The 22694-nt window shown below is 32.8% G+C and overlaps 1 protein-coding gene across 1 annotated transcript in view; it reads left to right on the top strand.

Moving 5' to 3' along the window:
- Positions 1-4049: 4049 nt before the first annotated feature.
- LOC111046884 (5'-3' exoribonuclease 1) overlaps positions 4050-22694 on the top strand; it is a 58510-nt gene continuing 39865 nt past the window's right edge. Inside the window, exons 1-7 of the mRNA XM_039422890.1 lie at positions 4050-4352; positions 4944-5075; positions 14451-14545; positions 16848-17061; positions 18242-18406; positions 21253-21420; positions 22043-22168. Of these exons, the coding sequence (XP_039278824.1) occupies positions 4278-4352; positions 4944-5075; positions 14451-14545; positions 16848-17061; positions 18242-18406; positions 21253-21420; positions 22043-22168 (975 nt within the window). The 5' untranslated portion in view covers positions 4050-4277. The remainder of the gene's footprint in view (positions 4353-4943; positions 5076-14450; positions 14546-16847; positions 17062-18241; positions 18407-21252; positions 21421-22042; positions 22169-22694) is intronic.

The following is a 22694-nucleotide window of genomic DNA, read 5'->3' as shown; positions in this document are numbered from 1 at the left end:
ATGGGGGTTCGTTATGTATAAGATTTTTATATAAAATTATTGAAATTAACGAGGACAATGTCTCCTTTCTATTGGTATTTAGGTCATTTTTATCTAGCCTATAATTTTTCTAATTAATGATTATGTTTGTCAATGTCGAGGCATTTTGAGCAGAAAACATAAAATTTTCGATATGCAGAAACTTTTTGTTTCAAAAGATAAGTGGGTGGTGAAAGTGAGAAAGTTTCTCAGAAGTGAATGAAATTATTTTTTCAATAAATTGTCAAAAGTAGTCGGAAGATCTTATTTTGGTCTCCTTTATTAGAGGCAAGGTTGTCATGTTATAATCGTGTTGCTTGAAGTCACTGAATTTTGAAAAATTGAATAATTTTAATTATTTTTCCACTAATCGTCAAAAGTAGTGAGAAGATTGTATTTTGGTATTCAATGAATCATTAGAAGGGCGCCTTCATGGTAAGCATTGTGTATTAAATTGTATGCTAAGGCGGGGTGCACACTGCAGAAGCGAGTTTCATGAAACAAGTTTCAGGAAACATGAAACGAAAGTTGCTCGCAATCGACTGATAAGATTAAGCAGGGTTGTGCACATTGCGTTTCATGAAACTCTAGTTTCTTTGATTGCGTGAAACCAGTTTTTTAAAACACAAATAATCGGTTTCCTCTAGCTGTAGTTTCGCATTGAGAAATTGTGTGATTTGTAGAAATTTGTGTGATTTACAGAAAATTATGGCAGGAATTTCATTCTAATTGAAGTTGGCCGAAGCTGTAGAAAAACCAATGCCACCAAACGATCAAAAAATGCCTTATAGACATTCAGAAAAATCCTTAAATTCGATTGGATCGCTTATGAGCAACAACGAGGGAACTATGGTATCGATCCCTGATCAGTGGGTGTACCCAGTATTTTCGTCTTTTCTTTTTATTCCTCAGCCACCACGGCAAAACGACCACATCGTTATCAGAATCCATTGTGAAACTAATAAGAAAACCGTTTCTTTTGTATGCATGCGCGAGTGAAACGGATTGCATGAAACAAGTTTCATGAAAAGGGCTTATTCACGAAACGCGTTTCTGTGGTGTGCACCCCGCCTAAATGCTGGCAATTTACAAGATATTTCAAATTTCACTAGTATTTTGAACACAGGCAGCTGTTTCCCTTCAAAAAGGCTGCAATGCAATATTGCTTGGATTATTCGAGGCAAGTCATTTGTCATTTTAACTATTATTTTTATAATCATGTGGCTTGCAGACCAGGTGGGGTCGTTTCTGACCCAGTCTCCAATCATGAATTTTCCCTCACAAAATTTCATTTAAATTCAAATGAAAATATTATTTATTTGAACATTTATATATTTAAAAGGGGAAAAACACTTGAATGATTGAAAACTTTTTATAATATGAGAACAAATTTCAGTGGTTCTAAATCTACATCGGAGTGGTTATACCACGAACAAGCTTGCTGGTATTTTCAACTTAAAAACTAAATCTGCATAAAAAAGGCATAGAAATACGTAATGACATGCCTAGATAGGATAGAAATAACCCGTTATAATTTATAAACTAGTTCTATTCTCTCTGGGAACTTTATAAGGTGTTTCTATGCATCTATACAAATTTCATTTTTATCTGTAAGTTGAAATTTCATTTCTATCATTACCCACGATCAAGTATATACAAGCTAAAAGTGTGTAATAACTGATCCACTTAACGAGAACGCATATTGAATAGTGTAATTCAAACAATAAGAATAGAAATAAGATGAACAAGAAATACAATGAGGGGTCGGATGCGACCCCGTTCTTGACACCTAACATTAAAATTGGCGATAGTAAAAAGTTTACATATCACAAACGTAAGCTCTGGTCTGTGTCTGGAGAAGTACTGAAGGAAAGGTTACATCGAAGGGGGTGGCGTTTCCCCCACTAACATGCCCACAAACCAATAAGCAATGGCGCCTGGGGTCGGATACGACCCAACGTGGTACTATAGTGAGGTCCACGTTATAATGGCAGTGGTTAAAGATAGAAGAATAGTGATGCCGATTCTCTGCATTAATTAATTATAACTCTACACTGACAAAAACATAATTGGCATCCTTGTGGACCTAGAAAAGGATACTACCACCGGCTTTGTCGAATGATAGACAAGGATAGTAAAACCAAATTTGATCAAATACTGATAACGTGGACCTCACTATAGGAGGGTTAAATCAGTTACAAAATACAGAAAGCGGCCCAGTTTGTTGAAGTTTTACATTGTCGTTAACCCAGTTTGTCACGATCTTGCTATTTTATGAAACGAAAGGCTACAAATCTAAATAGAGAACATAGCTTTTAGCGCTCCAGTAGGCGTTTTTGTCAACTACAATGATAACATTCTGAGATGACAAAATAAATTTTAAATAATACCAGAATAATAATTATAATTATTGTCGAAAGTAAAAACCTTGACTTTCTCTTAAACTAACAACAAACCATCAACATATTTCTTCCCCAACTCCAACCGTAATCTCAAATCGTAACCTATTATTTGCATTTTAACCTATTATAACCGATTATCAAAGCGTAACCCTTATTTGCATTTTTAGCCTTTTGTTTTTGAGGTTGGAATCGTATTTCTGATCCTGGATCTGTGTCTGTGTGTGGACCAGCAGCTTCTCTTTGTCACAGAAACAGAGTAACGGCCAGCAACAGTCACAGTTATAACATAGTTATTCAAAAGTATTCTTTGAGTATCTATAGTGAGGTCCACGTTATAATGGTAGTGTATGATTTGCAATGGTGTTGCTATCCTTGTCTATCGTTCAACAAATGTAAAAGAGTTAGGGGTTAGTTTTTATTCAGGTTATATTTAATAATGTTTTATTAGGATAGGTTTGGTTTTTGCTTTAAAATTGCAATATGCTAGAAGGGGCTAGGGTCTAGGTAGAGTTATGTTTTTTGATGTTTCAAAGGTAAAAGGATAGGTTAGGGGGTTAGGATTTTGCTTTGAACCACATGTTTGTGAATATGTTCATGAAATGAACCACATGTTTGTGAATATGTTCATGTAATGAACCACATGTTTATGTTTTGTTCTGAAGATGATGAATAAATCTAAAGTATTAAATGTGAAAGGGTTGGAGGTAAGGTTTAATTTAGGTTATATTTAATAATGTGTTATTAGGATAGGTTAGGTTTTTGCTTTGAAATTGCAATATGCTAGAAGGAGCTAGGGTGCAGTTAGAGTTATGTTTTTTGATGTTTCAAGTGTGAAAGGATAGGTTAGGGGTTAGGATTTTGCTTTGAAATCTAAATTATTAAATGAGAAGTGGTTGGAGGTTAGTGGTTAGGTTTTTTTGGATTATATTTAATAATGTTTCATAAGGTTAGGTTAGGTTTTTGCTTTAAAATTGCAATATGCTAGAAAGGGCTAGGGTCCTGGTAGAGTTATGATTTTGCTTTGAAATCTAAATTATTAAATGTGAAGGGGTTAGGGGGTTAGTGGTTAGGTTTTTTTGGATTATATTTAATAATTTTCCATAAGGTTAGGTTAGGTTTTTGCTTTAAAATTGCAATATGCTGGAAAGGGCTGGGGTCCAGGTAGAATTATGCTTTTTGATATTTCAAAGGTGGAAAGATAGGTTGGGATTTTGCTTTGAAATTGCAATATGCTGGAAGGGATTAGAGGTTTTTCAAATAGTTATGTTCATTGATGTTTTAAATTTAAAAGGGGAGGTTGAGGGTTCGGTTTTTGTTTTGAAATGACAATATGCTGACTTAGTTATAGTGTTTTCTAACATCAGTTAAATAACAACTGTTATATTTTATTAATCATATTTTTTCAAAAGTACTCTTCCTTTTATTAAATGAAATGATAATATATTGATTATTATATTGAATTTAATGATAAATCATCATTGGATAATAATATCTTCATCAAATAGAATGACGATTGGCTCCAGTTACAGTGCTCGGTAACCATCATCACAAAGAACGTTACATTCAAAGATCTGACTGAATGGAACGGGAAAAACCCGTTGCTTACGCATGCGCGATACGGTGCTGTCTGAGACAGAGAGTGGTTTGTTTTGGACCTGGACTTCATCTTTGTTGTCTATTGAGATGAGAAATGAAATAGTGATTTGTATTTTTTTAGTACCTTGACAGAAAGTTAATGGTAGTGGCTTACGGCTTGGTCATAAGTTGTTACCGTGGAAAATTGGACCGTTGGTATTGACATCGTAACTAGCTTTACAGTAATAATTTTTTTGGTGTTCCTAATAAGTTACCTGCAATATGGGGGTACCGAAATTCTTTCGCTATATTAGCGAAAGATACCCCTGTTTAAGTGAAATTGTGAGAGAATATCAGGTAATTTACAATAGGTCTTACTTTTATTATAGCTGTATGTTTTTACTAATATAATAAATTGACATTTTTTGAATTATTTTCTCAAGTTGAATGTGCTGGTCTTCGCTTCTCACATTTTTTCAACAGGATTTCTTATAGAATTTTCTTTGTTTTTATTAAATTAACTTACTGTGGTATTTTAGGTAAGTACCTGCAAAAAAGAAAGCTGTTGTTGTGCTCATAAATTGTATATAAATATTTAAATGCTTGAACTTTAATTTAATTAGCCTCCCTAGACTATTATATTTTATTTATTAACATTGGATAAAGTGCAGGTTAAGTCTGATTCTAGTACTTCTGAATTGCTACCTTTTTGTCATCAGTTAATTATTAATTACTGTTGAATAACTCCAGTAGGTGTGAGTTGAGATATTAATTTGAGTATCGTCTATAAGGCTAATATTCCTAGGACCGTAAGCCTACCAATAAACCAGACATTTTTCATTTTGCAGTTTCGCTTCGAATTAATATAAGCTATAGGCTATGTAACTTTTCCTTATCTAGAGGGTAACTAAAACTGAATTTGATTTATGTAAGCTAATTTATTTTCAGATCCCGGAGTTTGATAACTTGTATCTGGATATGAATGGTATTATTCATGTGTGCTCTCATCCAAATGACTTCGATCCTCATTTCAGAATCACGGAGGAAGATATTTTCAAGGACATATTTATTTACATAGAGGTACGTACTATATCATTGCCACCTCTAATACAAGGCCCCGGCCTACAATATTGCAACGTCGCAGTGTAGGCCTAGAATCTAATACATGATTGGTGACAAAGATTTTTAAAAATACCAGCTGATCTTTTTCACCAATCATGTATTAGATTCTAGGCCTACGCTGCGACGTTGCAATACCGTAGACCGGGGCCTTGTATTAGAGGTGTCTATGACCATATGTAGGCCTATATGTTACTGTTACAATAAGTTACTGTTACTCTAGCACAATAAGTTTCGGTTGACGTGTGGGGCTCTTTGAACCTTTGGATCCTTGAATCCGTCCCTTCAAAAAAAAAAAATAAATATTGTTCTACGTTTTCTAGCTTTTAAAATATTACTAGGTTATTCCTTTATTCAACTATGTTTTTCCTCTTCATCTTTTTCATTTTCATTTTTATTCATATAGATTACAGTATCTAGTTCTTTTTGTCTCAATTCCACTAATCTCTACTTATGGTCAGTACGGGGTTTATGTTTCTTTATAGGCTACCAGGGGTTCCCAACAAAATTTTCCCAAGGACCCCCTCATCCATTTATTATATTTATGCGGACCTCCACTACTTCTTAAATGCACAGTTATAAACATATTTTCATCTAACGCCAGACCCCCCCCCCACACTCCTAATGGTTGATAGAAATAAGTTTAGCAGCTAATCTGATTAAAGAACAGAGTGAAAAATATATATTATATGCCTTGTATCTATCATCTTTTAAATAACTTGTCAGAATATTCAAACTTCATAGTGCAATCAGGAAGAGCCAGTTTAATATTACTTTCGATTGCTTCAGACTCTGTTGAAAATTCAAAGTTCATAACTCAATTCGATAACGAGAAGAAGTTGACTCAAGAAAACTCTGGGTAGTTTTTTAATAATTGATTGTCATTATTTATATTACGGTACGTTGGAATAATATTTAAACAACTTGAGATTTATAATTTGTTGTGTGCATTTATCATAATAATTTTCGTGTTATTATTACTGTAAATTATTGTTATTTCAAAATCAATACGGAAATAGTTTCACTAACTTGGTTTCCATATGGAGAATACGATCCTTGTACGAAGACTAGGTCCACTGTTCCTAATAATTACACTATTATTTTGTTCAATGAGAGATGAGTTGAATTTCAGGCTCCATACTTTGACACATTTACTCTAAAATCTTACCGCATGTCGAGTCGATTTCTAAACTTGTTTTTCATAAAACACGTTGATGGAAATGCTTGTTCACTACGGTAAGTCGTTGCAAAGGGAAGGATTAACCTCAATGCTTCTTCTCCAAGCTCTTAATAATTCTTTTGTACTGTTGACCAAAACTCTACCAAAATCGAGCTACTATCAAATTGGTTTTTCATTTCATTAAAGCTGGATGAATCCACAAGTTGATCTTGTTCGTTTTCCGTGAGACCGCGAATGAGACCGTGAAGAGATTTTCAACCCAATTATCATCTGGGTCAGTTTCAGGAAAATATTCCCTAAAACTGATTGCTAAGCTGCGTAAATGTTTTGCTATTTCGCTCTTTATTTTATCAGGTAAATTTTCCTCAGAAGCCTCCACAAATTGCTTCAAAGTAGAGAAATTCGTGAATGATTTGTTTTCTTCCCGCGTTGCCCACATTCGGCACTTTATCACCATGTAGCACTAATTTTATATTCCACTTTAAAAATGTCAACATTTTTTCCCTGCAAATTTTGATTCAGCCCATTCAAATGTTCTAAAACATTAGCTGGATAAGCATCTGAGCGGAACCAGGAAAAGTCTGTGAGCAAATCTGTGTACTTACGAACCTCATCTCTATTCAATTTAAATTATACCGTACTTTTCGTAAATTTTCTGTTTATATGTCGCGGACCCCCGCAACATGCCCCGCGGACCACCAGTTGGGAACCGCTCTATACAATGACCATTATTAGAATTGTTAACTTCAAGCAACAGCGAGCTAGTCCAACTTCTCAATTACAGCCTTGAGTGTAAACACATTTTTACTCTCCTTGCTCTATTACCATAGGTACCGTAAGGAATGTATTGCTTTCCGAAAAAACTTGAGGTACCCAAATTTCTTAATTTCTATACGTTTCAAGGTCCCCTGAGTCCAAAAAAGTGGTTTAGTGGTATTGGTCTGTATATATATATATATATATATATATATATATATATATATATATATATATTGCCGTGCTACCAATTTTTCCTTAAACGGTTGGAATAGCATATAACACCTGTCACACTAAGGAAAGTTGTCGGCTCCAATAAAATAGATACTTGATAAACTGTGAATGGATCTATTGCCTATGAATGAGAAATCCAGTTTTCAGAGCAAATTAACTTATAATCTTCAGATGAAAATTTTGGCAAAAACACAGAATTATAAAACGAACAATAACTTATAAGCTTAATGATTTCAAGTAACTACGAACTAAAATACTTATCTAGTTTACAGTTGAAACACAGTGGCTATTGGCTTTACTACACTAATAGCGAATTTTGCACAAAAATTTATATAAACTTCAATCTAAAACATTAATAAATTCATTTAAACAGACAATAACTCAGAGCACAAAATTATACAAGCAACAGCCAGCCATTAGTTTCAGAAGAAGGTCCAACAGGAAAAAGACACAAGTTACCAGTCACGAAAGACAACGCCCTCTTCAATATCGATCTTTACAGACACGTCAACACAAAATTATAACTTATAAATTTAGAATTCACATTCTACATCTGTTCTCAATAAAACTTTAATTTGAAAATGTTATTTTAAATTTTTATACATATATTCTATTCAAATAAACGATTTATTTAGTAATTTGTTAACCCTACCTCGGTGACATTATGGAACAATGCAACAAACATTTACGATAATAAATTCTCCGTCAAAAAATTTGTCCGTCTATTGATAACTCTGACATTTACTATAAAGTTCCATAGATCTCGAATTGAAGATTCGATTTAAATGTGAGAAGAAAAATGTAATATTACAAATACCCCCCTCTTGACATAAAAAAATTTTACTGTTTGAAAATTCAAAGAAAAAATTTACATTGACCCTAATGAAAATTGTTGAAATTTAAATTTGAGAACAGTAACAATTTTTTCTAGAAAAACAATACATGTCACCCTATAATTGAAAATTATTATAAAAATTCATCAATAGCGTTTGTTATATGTTTCCAAACAATATTTCAAAATATAGAATATCAATATTACTTTTGATTTAGCTTTATAATTTAAAGAAAAATATCTCAACAGAAAGTTTAATATGTAAAGAATAGTTTTTTTTTTTTTTTTTGAAATTGCACATAAATTTAATAGATAGAAAAATTTAATTTTTATTGCATAAAAAAATTATTTATGTTGAATGGAAAATTTATTATTATTATTTATTTTTTAAATGAATTGATGAATTGTTACATTTAATTTTCACATAAAATTTCAATAAATCAAAAAATGTTCATTTCTTTCACTATTGCCGCGGTTGATTTTATTGATGCACATTTTGGAAAACAGTCCGTTAAGGCACTCAGTATGATTTTCAGTTAAGTGTGACTCCAATGTGATGACGTTAAGTGTTGGGCTGATCTGGATGCACGTAGTGTTGGGCTGATACTTGTAGTCGACTGCTGCATACCAAACTCGATACAGGTGACATCTCAGTTAGCATTGCTTCATGTTTGTAGTAGACGGCTGCATTCCAAATTCAATACAGAGTCACATAAATTTTGTATCATATTTGTAATTATACAATGTACATTTCAGGCTTGAAATGACAATGTAATTCATTTTTTTTTTTGGAAAAGAGATAGACGCTGCATACAGGATTAATTTAGGTGAGGATTAATTTAGGTAAGGTTTGGTTTTTTTTGATATTTTCAGTTTTCAAGGTTTAGAGTTCTGCATATAGGAATAATTTAGGAGAGGATTTTTTGAATCAATTCTTTCATGATACTGTGACTGTTCTTCTGAATTCAAAGTTGTGAATGTGAACATGGATGGCAATTACCTCCAGGTAATGCAGTAGTGTTGAAGTTTGAGATACAGAGTCAGCAATAAGCATTGGCATTGCTATTGGCGTATGCTTTGGTGTCGGCTTTGGCATCGGCGTTAATATTGGCATTGGCGCAGGCATTGGCATTGGCATTGGCGCAGGCATTGACATCAGCACAGGCATCAGCGTTGATTTTGGTATCAGCATTGGCGCAGGCATTGACATCAGCACAGGCATCGGCGTTGATTTTGGTGTTGGCATCAGCATTGGCGCAGGCATTGGCGTAGCTATTTGCATTGATTTTTGTTGTTGGCATTGGCGCAGATTTTGGCATTTTGGCGTAGTTATTAGTGTTGGCGCAGGCATTGGCATTGATTTTTGTTGTTGGCATTGGCGCAGATTTTGGCATTTTGGCGTAGTTATTAGTGTTGGCGCAGGCATTGGCATTGATTTTTGTTGTTGGCATCAGCGTTGGCGCAGGCATTGGCATTGATTTTTGTTGTTGACATCAGCGTTGGCGCAGATTTTGGCATCAGCATTGGCGCAGATATTGGCTTCGGCGCAGGCATCGGCGTAGATATTGGCGTTGGCACAGGCATTGGCGTAGATTTTGGCGTAGTTATTGGTGTAGGCCGCAGCGTTGATTTTGGCGTAGATATGTCACACTAGTTCGAAAATCACCCAAATGTTCTTAACACTCTTCATGGCGTTCACTTGTTACTGATTTCGAGATTCACATGATAACTATTTCAATGTTAATGTCTGTGCTGTACCTGTTATCTTAAAATGCTTATAAACTAAGAAGAAAAACTTGATTAGGCTATCCATACAATCTAATACACATAAAATTAATTTTAAAAATCTATGAAATTGAAATTTGTTAACATCTTATTATACAGTCAGCAATACATAAATTGTGAAATATGGACATATCAATGATAAATTTAAAAAAAAAATCATTCATTTATTCACTGTTCAAATATCAACATTTTAATCCATTCTTCAAAATAGAAATAGAATTTCATAACACCCTGTATCATTATCAAAATTGTAAAAAACAAACATCATAACAACACAACAAAAATTTAATTTCAATACATATTTCAATAATTTCAGACATTTGGTCTTCTATTCAATCATTTCATAATATATTTGCATTTCATTATTATTTAATATAATATTTCATTTATAGCATGTTCATTTCACATTTATGATTTATCATTCAGGGTTTCAAAATTATTTAGTTTTAATTTTGTTCAAAAATTGTATAAAAAGCAAATTATTTAATATTATTAATCATCGTTTGTTGGATACTATAGTTTATTTCGACTCTTCAATGTTCTAAACACAAACTACATTTCATGACAAAACTTTACTATCAATCATTAAACAAGAAACCATTCAAAACATCAATAATATTTTGCTTCAAAGGCAAACAATATTCATATTAATCATCATTTTGCATCTATGGCAATCAACATTATTAATCATTAATTTTTGCATCTATGGCAATCAACATAAGTAATCAACACAAAAAATATTATCTCATTACTGCCTCTCTAAGTCATAACCTCTGTTATTCCTTCTTTAGGCAATAATGGGTTTCCATCTCAAAAAAAACAATCACATACCAGCAAAATTCTAATCAACAAACCCCACTAAAAATTCTACATACACTCCAGCATCCATTTCAAACGATAATCAATCATATCAAAATTTAAAGAACAAACAGTTTTAAAATTTAAAAAAAAAAATATCAATTACAAAACACTTTAGAAAAATTTTAGCCTTTAACTCATTTCAATTGATAATATAACAACGTTTTAAATTAAACCAATTATTTTTTAAAATAATTTAAAATTTAAAGACTGTATAATAAGTATAAACATTTCAAGATTATGATACAAAGATGATCAAGATGAAATACTGGGTAAATAAGTTCCCTAAAAAATACAAACAAGAGAAAAAGAAAACTGGGTAAATAAATTCCCTAAAACAATACACACAAAATTGATACACTTCACATAAGTGATACATGATGAAAAAATATGTCACAAGCACACAATTCTTTACACTACAGTGGATAGATTTTAGAAAAGTTAAGTTTTATCAACAATTAAAGATTAGGAAAATAAGCTACTATTTCAACTTCTAAAATTATTTCAGAAGAATACAAATTTAAATGACTATGGACAAGATTGGTTAAGATATGCATCATAGAAGAAATTTACTGAATATTACACAAAGACAGGAAAGAATCGAAAATTGAAAAGATTAAGGACCAAGAAAATAGGCTACAGGAAAGAAAAAAGACACAATTATGGACTCTTACCATACACTGTGTAGCGATTATGCTATTCTGAATCCCGGCATAACACAGGATTCCTAATCATTGTGTGTTGGGGAATACCCTTTCATCATGTGATTCATTGTCATCATCTTGTAAATAAGCAACTTGAAACAACCTTTGAATACTAACACATCAATGGAGACTTTGCGTTTTGTTTTCTTCAATAGCATGATTTTATTCATAGGTTCATTTGTTTCAACCAGGCAGTTTTGCCTACAAAAGTTAGTCATGTTCACTTGAGAATGCATAGCATACACCTTTTCAATTCTCAGTTGAAAGTTGAACTCATCAACTTGACTCAAAGCAACATTCATTTTGTTGACATTATTCCTAACCTCCACAGAAACCTGTCTCATGTAATCATTCATTTTGTTTACTGTTTTCCTAACTTTCGATGTAGTAATCTGATCCATAGAAACATTCGATTTGTTTACTGTTTTCCTAACCTTCAATGTAGCAATAGTACTTTCTTGATAGTTGACTTTCAATGAAGACAACTCCCTACCTACTTCTTTACTCAATTCTACACTTTCACTATGGTTGACTTTTTCAACAACAGTAACTAGGCCTACATTTTCAGAAACTTGAATGAGTTGATCCTGTATCTTAACACTACTATTATCATGCTTCAATTTGTTTTCATCTTCATGATTGTCTTTCACTGTTTCATTTGCATTTTTCAATAGAAGGTTTATACTAACCTGCTCTAGTCTAATGCTAGCAAATTCTTGCTTCATCTCATCAAACCTAGCACTTTGATTTTGTTTCAAATTATCAATCTTAGCATTTTGATCATCAAACCTTTGTGTTAGGAATGCTATAAGATTTATATCATTTTTAGCTCCTACCATACTTGTTTCATTTGATATTTCTACTACTTTCTCATGGATTGTTACATTTGAAACGTTTTCACTTACAGCTACACTATCGTTTGAGTCATTGTTTAAGGTTAGGTCTAAATCTTGTGATTCTTCATCTAAGTTTTGAATGTTTTCACTGGATAAAACTTCATTATTTTTATTGCTCTCCATCTTGCTACTGCGTAAAAAATATTTACTCATTAGAACCTGAACTTTCTTGAACCGATTTCCCACTCAGCAGAAATTCCCATTCACAATCCATCAAGATATCTATCCTACCAATAATTTTTTATATAACCAGGGATATATTTTGTAGTTTGGGTCCCACACCAGGGCGTACCATTTGGGACATATTTATTTTGTAATTCGGTCCCACCACAGGGGTAACATTTGGAACAAATGTGGTGATTCAGTCCCACACCAGGGCGTACCATTTGCCGTGCTACCAATTTTTCCTTAAACGGTTGGAATAGCATATAACACCTGTCACACTAAGGAAAGTTGTCGGCTCCAATAAAATAGATACTTGATAAACTGTGAATGGATCTATTGCCTATGAATGAGAAATCCAGTTTTCAGAGCAAATTAACTTATAATCTTCAGATGAAAATTTTGGCAAAAACACAGAATTATAAAACGAACAATAACTTATAAGCTTAATGATTTCAAGTAACTACGAACTAAAATACTTATCTAGTTTACAGTTGAAACACAGTGGCTATTGGCTTTACTACACTAATAGCGAATTTTGCACAAAAATTTATATAAACTTCAATCTAAAACATTAATAAATTCATTTAAACAGACAATAACTCAGAGCACAAAATTATACAAGCAACAGCCAGCCATTAGTTTCAGAAGAAGGTCCAACAGGAAAAAGACACAAGTTACCAGTCACGAAAGACAACGCCCTCTTCAATATCGATCTTTACAGACACGTCAACACAAAATTATAACTTATAAATTTAGAATTCACATTCTACATCTGTTCTCAATAAAACTTTAATTTGAAAATGTTATTTTAAATTTTTATACATATATTCTATTCAAATAAACGATTTATTTAGTAATTTGTTAACCCTACCTCGGTGACATTATGGAACAATGCAACAAACATTTACGATAATAAATTCTCCGTCAAAAAATTTGTCCGTCTATTGATAACTCTGACATTTACTATAAAGTTCCATAGATCTCGAATTGAAGATTCGATTTAAATGTGAGAAGAAAAATGTAATATTACAATATATATATATATATATATATGTGTGTGTGTGTGTGTGTGTGTGCGTCTGTGTACACGATATCTCGTCTCCCAATCAGAAGAATGACTTGAAATTTGGAACTCAAGGTCCTTACACTATAAGTATCTGACACGAACAATTTCAATCAAATGCAATCCAAGATGGCGGCTAAAATGACGAAAATGTTGTCAAAAAACAGGGTTTTCGCGATTTTCTCGAAAACGGCTCCAACGATTTTGATCAAATTTATACCTAGATTAGTCATTGATAAGCTCTATCAACTGTCACAAGTTCCATATCTGTAAAAATTTCAGGAGCTTCGCCCCAACTATGCAAAGTTTGATTTTAGATTCCCGATTATCAGTCTTCAGATACAATTTAAACAAAAAAATTCAAGTGGAAAGGATTGAGCATGAAAATCTCTACAATTAATGTTCAGTAACATTTTCACCTAAAAATGGAAATAACTCGAAATTCGAGATAATATGATTATTCAATTGCAAACTGTTGGCAACTGTTGATTCTATTGAATCATTCAATATGAAGAGATAGCAGACCTGGTGTGTCTTCAGCGTTATAGTCCTGTCACCAGCTGGCTCAGATCTTAGAATAGTAGACTTGAGATGCGCGTGAACACTAGCGTCAGGTGATCAATTTTCATAACGGCAAGGAAAGTTGTGTGAGTGCGCCACACCAGATTTCTTATGAAATAGTTATGGTCTTGGAAAAGTTCAGTTGGCCTTTTCATGATATTACTGTATGTTAATAAATGAATGCATTTTTAAATATAAATGTATCTAATATTAATTTATCAATCCAGTCAAAACTTGATCAAAATGTGTAACTGCTTTTATTGATTATGCATTAACACCCTGACATTTTTTTTTCATTTCAGACGTTGTTTCGTATGATCCAACCTAAGAAGTTATTTTTTTTAGCCATCGATGGTGTCGCGCCAAGAGCAAAAATGAACCAACAACGAGGACGGAGGTATGTTGTGTACATGCATGCAATATCCATAAGAAATAACACTGCTGACTAAGGCTAGGCGCACACCTGTTAGTCAAGACAAGACATGATCAGACACGTATAGTCACAATACTTCACATTGTTTCTTATGACGCAACTCACACTGATTAGTCATTGCAATTAGACATGTCTTCATAAGCATCTATGTGAAGTATTGTGACTGAAAGTGTCTGATCATGTCTTGTCTTGACTAACTGGTGTGCGCCTAGCCTAATCGATTAGAAATAGTGTAGACTCAAATTAGAGCTTCCTCGTACTTTCATCATCCTCATAAAAGCTTGTGTCGATTACAAACATGAAAGTATTTTTCAACATCAAGCATGTCTCCTTTTTTTAACAATAAAGAAGATGGTTGTGAATTTCATTTCAGTACGGTAAAACTTGAACAAATATAATTGTTTTTATCAATTCATGAAATTACTTTTGATAGCTTAACCAACAAATTTTTGTATTTCAAAAAATGTAATATTTAACGCTTGGATTGTTATTCATTTGAACAACAGGTTATAGGATTAACTGCTACATTAGAATAAATCGAACATCTAGACTCTGACAACTGTCATGTCTTATTAATTGGTAAGCATTCATAGTTTTCATTGCTGGCTTCATTGCTATCTGATTCTCTGCTATCATTATACAGAGTGAGTCATAGCCTATGTACGGCAATCCTTCAATAAGTTAAAGAATGTTGTAGATATAATACTGTAACTTTCAGGATAAGCTATTGGTCAAATACTCTACCTTTTGACGTACAACTGAATTTCAACCCCTCATAAGAGGTGGCTTAGGGGTTGTACTCAAATAATTTAAATGTAAACACCCATTGTGTGGTACACCATTTTAAATGCCTTTTTAAAACAAGAAAGATGGCATCGATAAAAATGTTCTATGATACTTGTATCCAAAATGGCGGTAGATTGAAGTTTTAGTTTTTAAAGGAATGAGGGGTTGTGACTCAAATATTTCGAATGTTAACACCCCTGTGTGATGAATCATTTTTAAGGCCTTTTCAAAACGAGAAAGATGACATCAATAAAAATGTTCTATGATACTTTTATCAAAAATGACGGCTGATTGAAATTTATCAATTATTTCTTTAAAAGCTAAAACTTCAATCAGCCGCCATTTTGGATAAAAGTTTCATTGAAAATTTTTATTAATGTCATCTTTTTTGTTCTAGAAAGGCCTTTAAAATGATGTACCACACAATGGGTGTTTACTTATAAAATATTCGAGTTACAACCCCCAAGTCACCCAATTATGAGGGGTTGAAATTCAGTTGTACGTCAAAAGGTAGAGTATTAGACCAATAACTTATCCTGAATGTTACAGTATCATATCTAAAACAGTCTGCAATTTATTAAAGGGTTCCCAAACATATTATGACTCACTCTGTATGTCAAGTTCCTCGCCTTATGCTGTGTCCTCCATGTACCTCTCTATTGCAAAACATCTTGGCCTACTCATCACAGTTTATTTTGTTAAGTGCGTTGGAAACAATTATTATTCAATCAAGTTTGTCTGATTTAGTGTGTAAAAAACTTTAGCAATGGAGTTATACTGCAATTTATATTGTTCATATTCAATCCATCTTCTCATTAAATACTACTTTCTGGATGTTTGTTACACTAAATGATGCTTATGGAGCTGTCCTATTGAATCGGAGAAAATTTCATTAATCTTAATCCTTTCTGTATTCAATTATTGCTTCTATTCTGGTTTTGCTACTCAAATATTTTAAACTTTGGGTGCAAATACATGATTTTTGTTTTTATTCAGCTGCTGAAACTTGAACCGATTTCAGAGGTCTCACTTCTTTCGCCCAGATATGATTGAGGAACTGCGATTATATTAAGAAAAGTTCAGGGATCTATGTGTTTTATCAAATTGAAATTCTGTAAAACTTAGTAATTCGAAATTCTGAATAATTCCAATACTTATTCATGTCTTTCATTTATAAGTTGAAGGATGAATCCAACTTTCTAATAATACATTTTTCAGATTCTGCTATTTATAAGTGTGTGATGAGAACTCTCCGTTTACTAAAAAAGATGAAAAAATTAATACTCACTATGGTGAATTTCAGATGATTTTTATTAATTGTAAAATCTATAACGACTTGACGTATCGTATCGTTGAAATTAATTCGAACCCACCTCCAGCTACGAGTTCTAATTCAACACACAGTTTATTCTTCCTCTTGTTTCAAATCTTTATATATTTATGTTATCATCAAATCCTTGATAATATTTTTCTGTTCTAGATTCAAATCTGCTAAAGAGGCAGAAACCCTAGAGAAAGAAGCCCTGGCCAAAGGGGAAAAACTTCCAGATGTGGAACGATTCGATTCCAACTGTATCACTCCAGGAACGGCGTTCATGGCAAGGCTTCAAACTGAGTTGAAGTACTGGATTACTTACAAAATAAATTCCGACAAAATTTGGAGAATACCAACTGTGATTTTGTCCGGCCATGAGGTTGGTGGATGTCATTTTCCATTTGTTATTATGCCCACGCCAATTGCAGACTCTTGTTTTGACAATTTCATAAATTATAACTGAATCACCAAAGACGATCACAATCTCCTCTATAAGGTTTGCTAATAATTAGTGTAGGTAAAGAAATAAAAAGGAAGAACAATCTGTTGTAACTACTGAAGGTAAAGATAGTTCAGTCACAAGAATTTATTTCTTGTCTGCGTCTGATACAGTGATTTCCTCGTTTCAGAAGGATACAGTAGCGCGCAAGCGCTATGCATCTTTTGCAGACTGTTTGGCCTTGATAAGAATACTTTTATTCAATTAAAGCAATATAACAATGCAATAGGAATAAACGTCATTGAAACTATCACAAAAAACAAAATAACGAACATTACAAAAAATGAAATTGGCATTATGAGAATTAATAAAAGCAGACCTAACAAAAGAGAAATGACATTAGTTTAAAAATAATATGAAGCAGGCTTGTGAAGGAAATCATAAAAAGAATAAATTTGATTCTTTAAAAGAAGATTCTCCATTCTTTTTCTGAAATGTTTTGACAGAGAAGTCAACTCTAATCGACAGGGCAGCAAAAATTTTAAAGCGTCTACTTTAAATGTATTGTAGTCGAATCTGTTCGTTTTCACGTGAGACATCTTTCATAGAAGCAATAGATAAGGTAGTACTAGAAGTTTCTAGTTATTTGTTTTATTGGTTTATAGTACTATAGAGTACTATAGTTTAAAAATGGTAGTAAGCCGAAAAAATAGTCGTACTATCAAAAGTGTAAAATAAAATCTAACTAATAATGTATTTGAATGATGTAAAGCTGTTAGAATTAAAATCTATGTGGGCTACTTAATTCAAATTAATAAAAACAATATAAAAACGTGTAGTACCCTTTATTAAAAACTTGAAATATTTAAAAAATTTTAATGAAAAGTACAACAAGTTTTTATTAATTTGAAATATTTTTATATTGTTTTAATATTAAAAATAGTTTAAAGTTTTTAATGAAGGGTATTCCAAGTTTTTATATTGCTGTTATTAATCTGTTAGAATTAGTAAGTACACACTTTTACAGAGCCTTTCATTTTTCAATTCATTATGAATCATTGTTTGAAAACTTCTATCAATAGTTGATTATTATTCTAATGTAGTTCTCTAACACTTACAGACACCAGGTGAAGGAGAACATAAAATCATGGATTACATTCGTTTTTTGAAATCGAAACCTGACTATGACCAAAACACAAGGCATTGTCTGTACGGGCTTGACGCTGACTTGATAATGCTGGGGCTTTGCTCTCATGAGCCTCACTTTTCTCTACTGCGTGAGGAGGTAGGCACACTCATCACACTCTGGTTTGTACACTCATCTCCCGGTACAGTCAATTTTCTAATGATTGCATTCAATGAATGAGTGAAAATTTTACATAGTACCAAATTAGATAGATTTTGCGCAAGGATGATACGCAAAATCGTGAAGCGTTCCGCATTTTTGTGACGAAATAATTTAAAAGGGTACTAAGATTTTATATTTTTATTTATACTAAATTAGAATTTAGTACCCATGATTCAAAACATCAACATTTAAAACCTTGAACCATTTTTTTATTATTGTCATGTAGCATTCAGGCTTTTTAGTTTAGGGAAATATTTCTATAAAAACGAATTTCAATCCATACGATTCTCTATATTTTCCATTCATTTAACTCATATCCTCCATATTCAACTAAAAAATTAGCTTTATTAGGGAGGGACTAGCAGGTAACCCGTGCTCCGCAAGGAACTATTTTAAAACTTGACAAATTGAAAACTTGTCGTAATGAAATCTTGAAGAACCAATTGAAAATAGGCCCATGCCTATAACCATCCTCGGTAAATTGAGAATCAATATGCAAAATTCCAATTTGATCAGTTGAGTAGTTCAGACGTGATGATGCGTCGTCATTCGTGAATTTTCTATCCCGGTCTTTCCTTTATTATATTCTAGACTAGCTGGTAACCCGTGCTCCTGAAGGATCTTTTTTAAAACTTGACAAACTGAAAAATTGACCGTGTGTAATCTTAAAGAGTTTGTAATAGGCCTATAACCATCCTCGGTTAATAATTAAGAATCTGTATGCAAGTTTTCAAGTTAATCAGTCCAGTAGTTCAGACGTGATGATGCGTCAAACATAATTTTCCCATCCTGTTCCTGTATAACCCAGTTCTTTCCGTTATTATTATATAGTAGCCTATAGATGATTTATTAGTATCTTTGAATGTGAATGACTTTTAAACGGTTTGAGATATCAATGTGCGGTCTTCACCATTCATTTTCTCTTAAAATTCTGTATCGAAATCATGCATCATATTATTTAAAAAAATGAAGTTGGATTCAAAATGGCGGACCAAAATTTTGATGCGACAGAAAAGTAGTTTTTCCATTCGACTAAGAACCCCAATCAGACCTATCATCAAATTTCCTTTTCATATGAAACAATGTTCAGCTGTTTCCTTACTTTCAATCGACTCTGTATATAGTAAAGATATGGAAGAAGAGGATGTAGTAGATAGAAGAAGAATGAGAAGATATAAAATGAAACCATTGAATATACTATTTTATATGACCACTCACAAGCAAAGTATAACAAACTGGAAGTATGACTAATAATTGAAAACTTGATGTAATAAAATCTTGAAGAATTGAAATAGGCCTGTAATTATCTTCGGTAAATTAAAAATTTATATGCACAATTTCAAGTTTATTAGTCCAGTAGTTCAGACGTGATGATGCGTCATTCGTGACTGAATTTCCTATCCCTACGGCTATAAGGCGTATCCTTTATTATAAATATGTTACACTGTCTCTCTTCGAAAACAGTCAAAGATGGGGATCAATGTTATTAGCATACACATTTGAACTGGTTGAATGTTTCAAGAGTATTTGATAGAAATTTGGATTCCATTTGTTCGATAGTAATGTTCAAACATACAAACTTCCAAAATCCTTGACTCCAGACTAAGAAGAACTCGCTACCCCTGTTCAAAAACACATCATAATTGAATGCTGATCTAAGTTTTGTGCAAGTACTGGCTCAATTCCATTGTAATCAGCTGCGAAGAGTTCGTCAACTTATTTTTACTTTCCTTGCCCTATTACCATAGGTGAGGAAAGTATTGCTAAAAAATTAAGGAACCCCAATTTCTAAATTTCTATACGTTTCAAGGTCCCTGAGACAAAAAAGTGGTTTTTGGGTATTGGTCTGTATATATATATATATATATATATATATATATATATATATATTATATATATATATATATATATATGTGTGTGTGTGTGTGTGTGTGTGTGGTGTGTGTGTGTGTGTGTGTGTGTGTGTGTATGAGTGCATGTGCGTCTGTGTACACGATATCTCATCTCCCAATAAACGGAATGACTTGAAATTTGGAACTATAAGGATCCGACACGAACAATTTCGATCAAATGCAATCCAGGGTGGCGGCTAAAATGGCAAAAATGTTGTCAAAAACAGGGTTTTTCGCGATTTTCTCAAAAACGGCTCCAACAATTTTGATCAAATTTATACCTGAAATAGTCATTGATAAGCTCTATCAACTGCCATAAGTCACATATCTGTAAAAATTCCAGGAGCTCCGCCCCATCTATGCAAAGTTTGATTTTAGATTCCCAATTATCAGGCTTCAGATACAATTTGAACAAAAAATTTCGAGTGGAAAAAGATTGAGCATGAAAATCTCTACAATTAATGTTCAGTAACATTTTCTCCTAAAATTGAAAATAAGCAAGAAATTCGAGAAAATGTGATTATCCAATTGCAAACTGTTGATTCTATTAAATGATTCACTATGAAGAGATAGCAGACCTCTTATGTCTCCTGCGTTATTGTCCTGTCACCAGCTGGCTCAGACCTTTAAGATGCGCGTGAACACTAGCGTCAGGTGATCAATTTTCATAACGGCAAGGAAAGTTGAGTGAGTGCGCCACACCAGATTCTTGAATACTGTAATCAAATTCATTTAGTTAATAATAATTCTGAGGGTGATGTCTCTTAGGCTTGTGCGTGGGTAATGAGTGAGAGGGATGATGATGTGAGATGACTGCTACTTTTTAGGTGTATTATTATTGTGTAAATCAATCGATTGAATCCATTAATTGTGATATGACTTTCTTTCCAGGTGAAATTCAATAGGAACGCACAAAAGAAGCGCTCAAACGCGCCAGATGAGATAACTTTCTTCCTGCTCCATTTGTCGCTCATGAGAGAATACATTGAGCTCGAATTCCAAGAATTGAAAGAAACCTTGAAGTTTCGCTTCGACTTGGAAAAAATTATTGACGATTGGGTAAGTCATTAACTGAAGAAATCCTCCTTTTTATTGTAAATTTAGAACTCGATAGATATAAGTGTTATGATCGCCTCATAGTTGAGGCTTCACTTTTGAACTCCACTTCATAAGTAAAAAATACGCCTTCTTCATCTGTTCTGATACAAAAGTTTCATTGATTCAAGATGCGTTGAAATTTCTGACTCAATTACTAATGATTCAATGATTTTATTAATCCAAGTTGAATTGAAATATCCGACTCAACTAATAATGATGATAGATAAATACTTTTGTAATGTGATGTAATGCATTATTCAAAGAGTTGATTTTTCACTAATTCACATGCGTCTAAGAGGATTGCGCTTCGAAAATGTATTAGATATCTCAATTTTAATGATAATGATTACTTATCTGAATCAAGAATAGAATAAGAAACATGAAGCTGAATGATTAATCAGCGTAAATTAGAATTCCAATTTATCTCATCTCATATTATTCATCTGGTGAAACAGAACCCTCCTGAAATTGTTGGTTTATCATTTTTCCATTACATGTTTCAAAGATTAGATTAAAAGAAAGATAAGGTCTATTCGATTTGATGTTAAATTTATGTGGTAAATATCGATTCTTATTTTACCAGGTACTAATGGGCTTTCTCGTGGGAAATGATTTTATTCCTCATCTTCCTCATCTCCATATTGCTTCTGGAGCCCTTCCAATCCTATATAAGGCTTACATTGATGTGATGCCTACTCTCGATGGTAAACTCATTCTTTTCAATTCTTAATGAATTTTTCGATGCGATAATCTTTCATAAAGCTACTCCACACCATAATATGATAATAATAGTTATTTATGTATTAAGAGCGTAAAACGCGACTTAATCGCTCGAGTCAAAACAATTACCACGCGACGCGTAGCGGACGTGAGCGATAAAGAAGCTTTCCGCTCGAATCACATACAAAATTTTTTTACAACTGCAGTATTGGATTCCAATACATTAAACAGTTTTTCTATAATTTATCCAATTATTTTGATAAATCAATGTAATAATAATAAAATGATACAATTTAAATATTCTATCTAATCATTATTCATTTTATAATGATTTATTATTAAAATAAGATAAAACAATAAGTATCATCTGCCAAAAATATTTGGTATGACCGTGATTTGAACCTGGGTCCTTCAGCGTGAGAGTCAATGCTCCAGCTGCCTTCGCCACCATGACTGTTGGAAATGGGGCGAAAAAGTAGGAACATGATTTTTTGGAATTGCATTTTTCTAAAATG

The sequence above is a fragment of the Nilaparvata lugens genome, chromosome 3, assembly GCF_014356525.2.
Source record: "Nilaparvata lugens isolate BPH chromosome 3, ASM1435652v1, whole genome shotgun sequence".
Taxonomy (NCBI): domain Eukaryota; kingdom Metazoa; phylum Arthropoda; class Insecta; order Hemiptera; family Delphacidae; genus Nilaparvata; species Nilaparvata lugens.
Note: the sequence above shows the minus strand (reverse complement) of the source record. Positions and strands in the feature narration are given on the sequence as shown.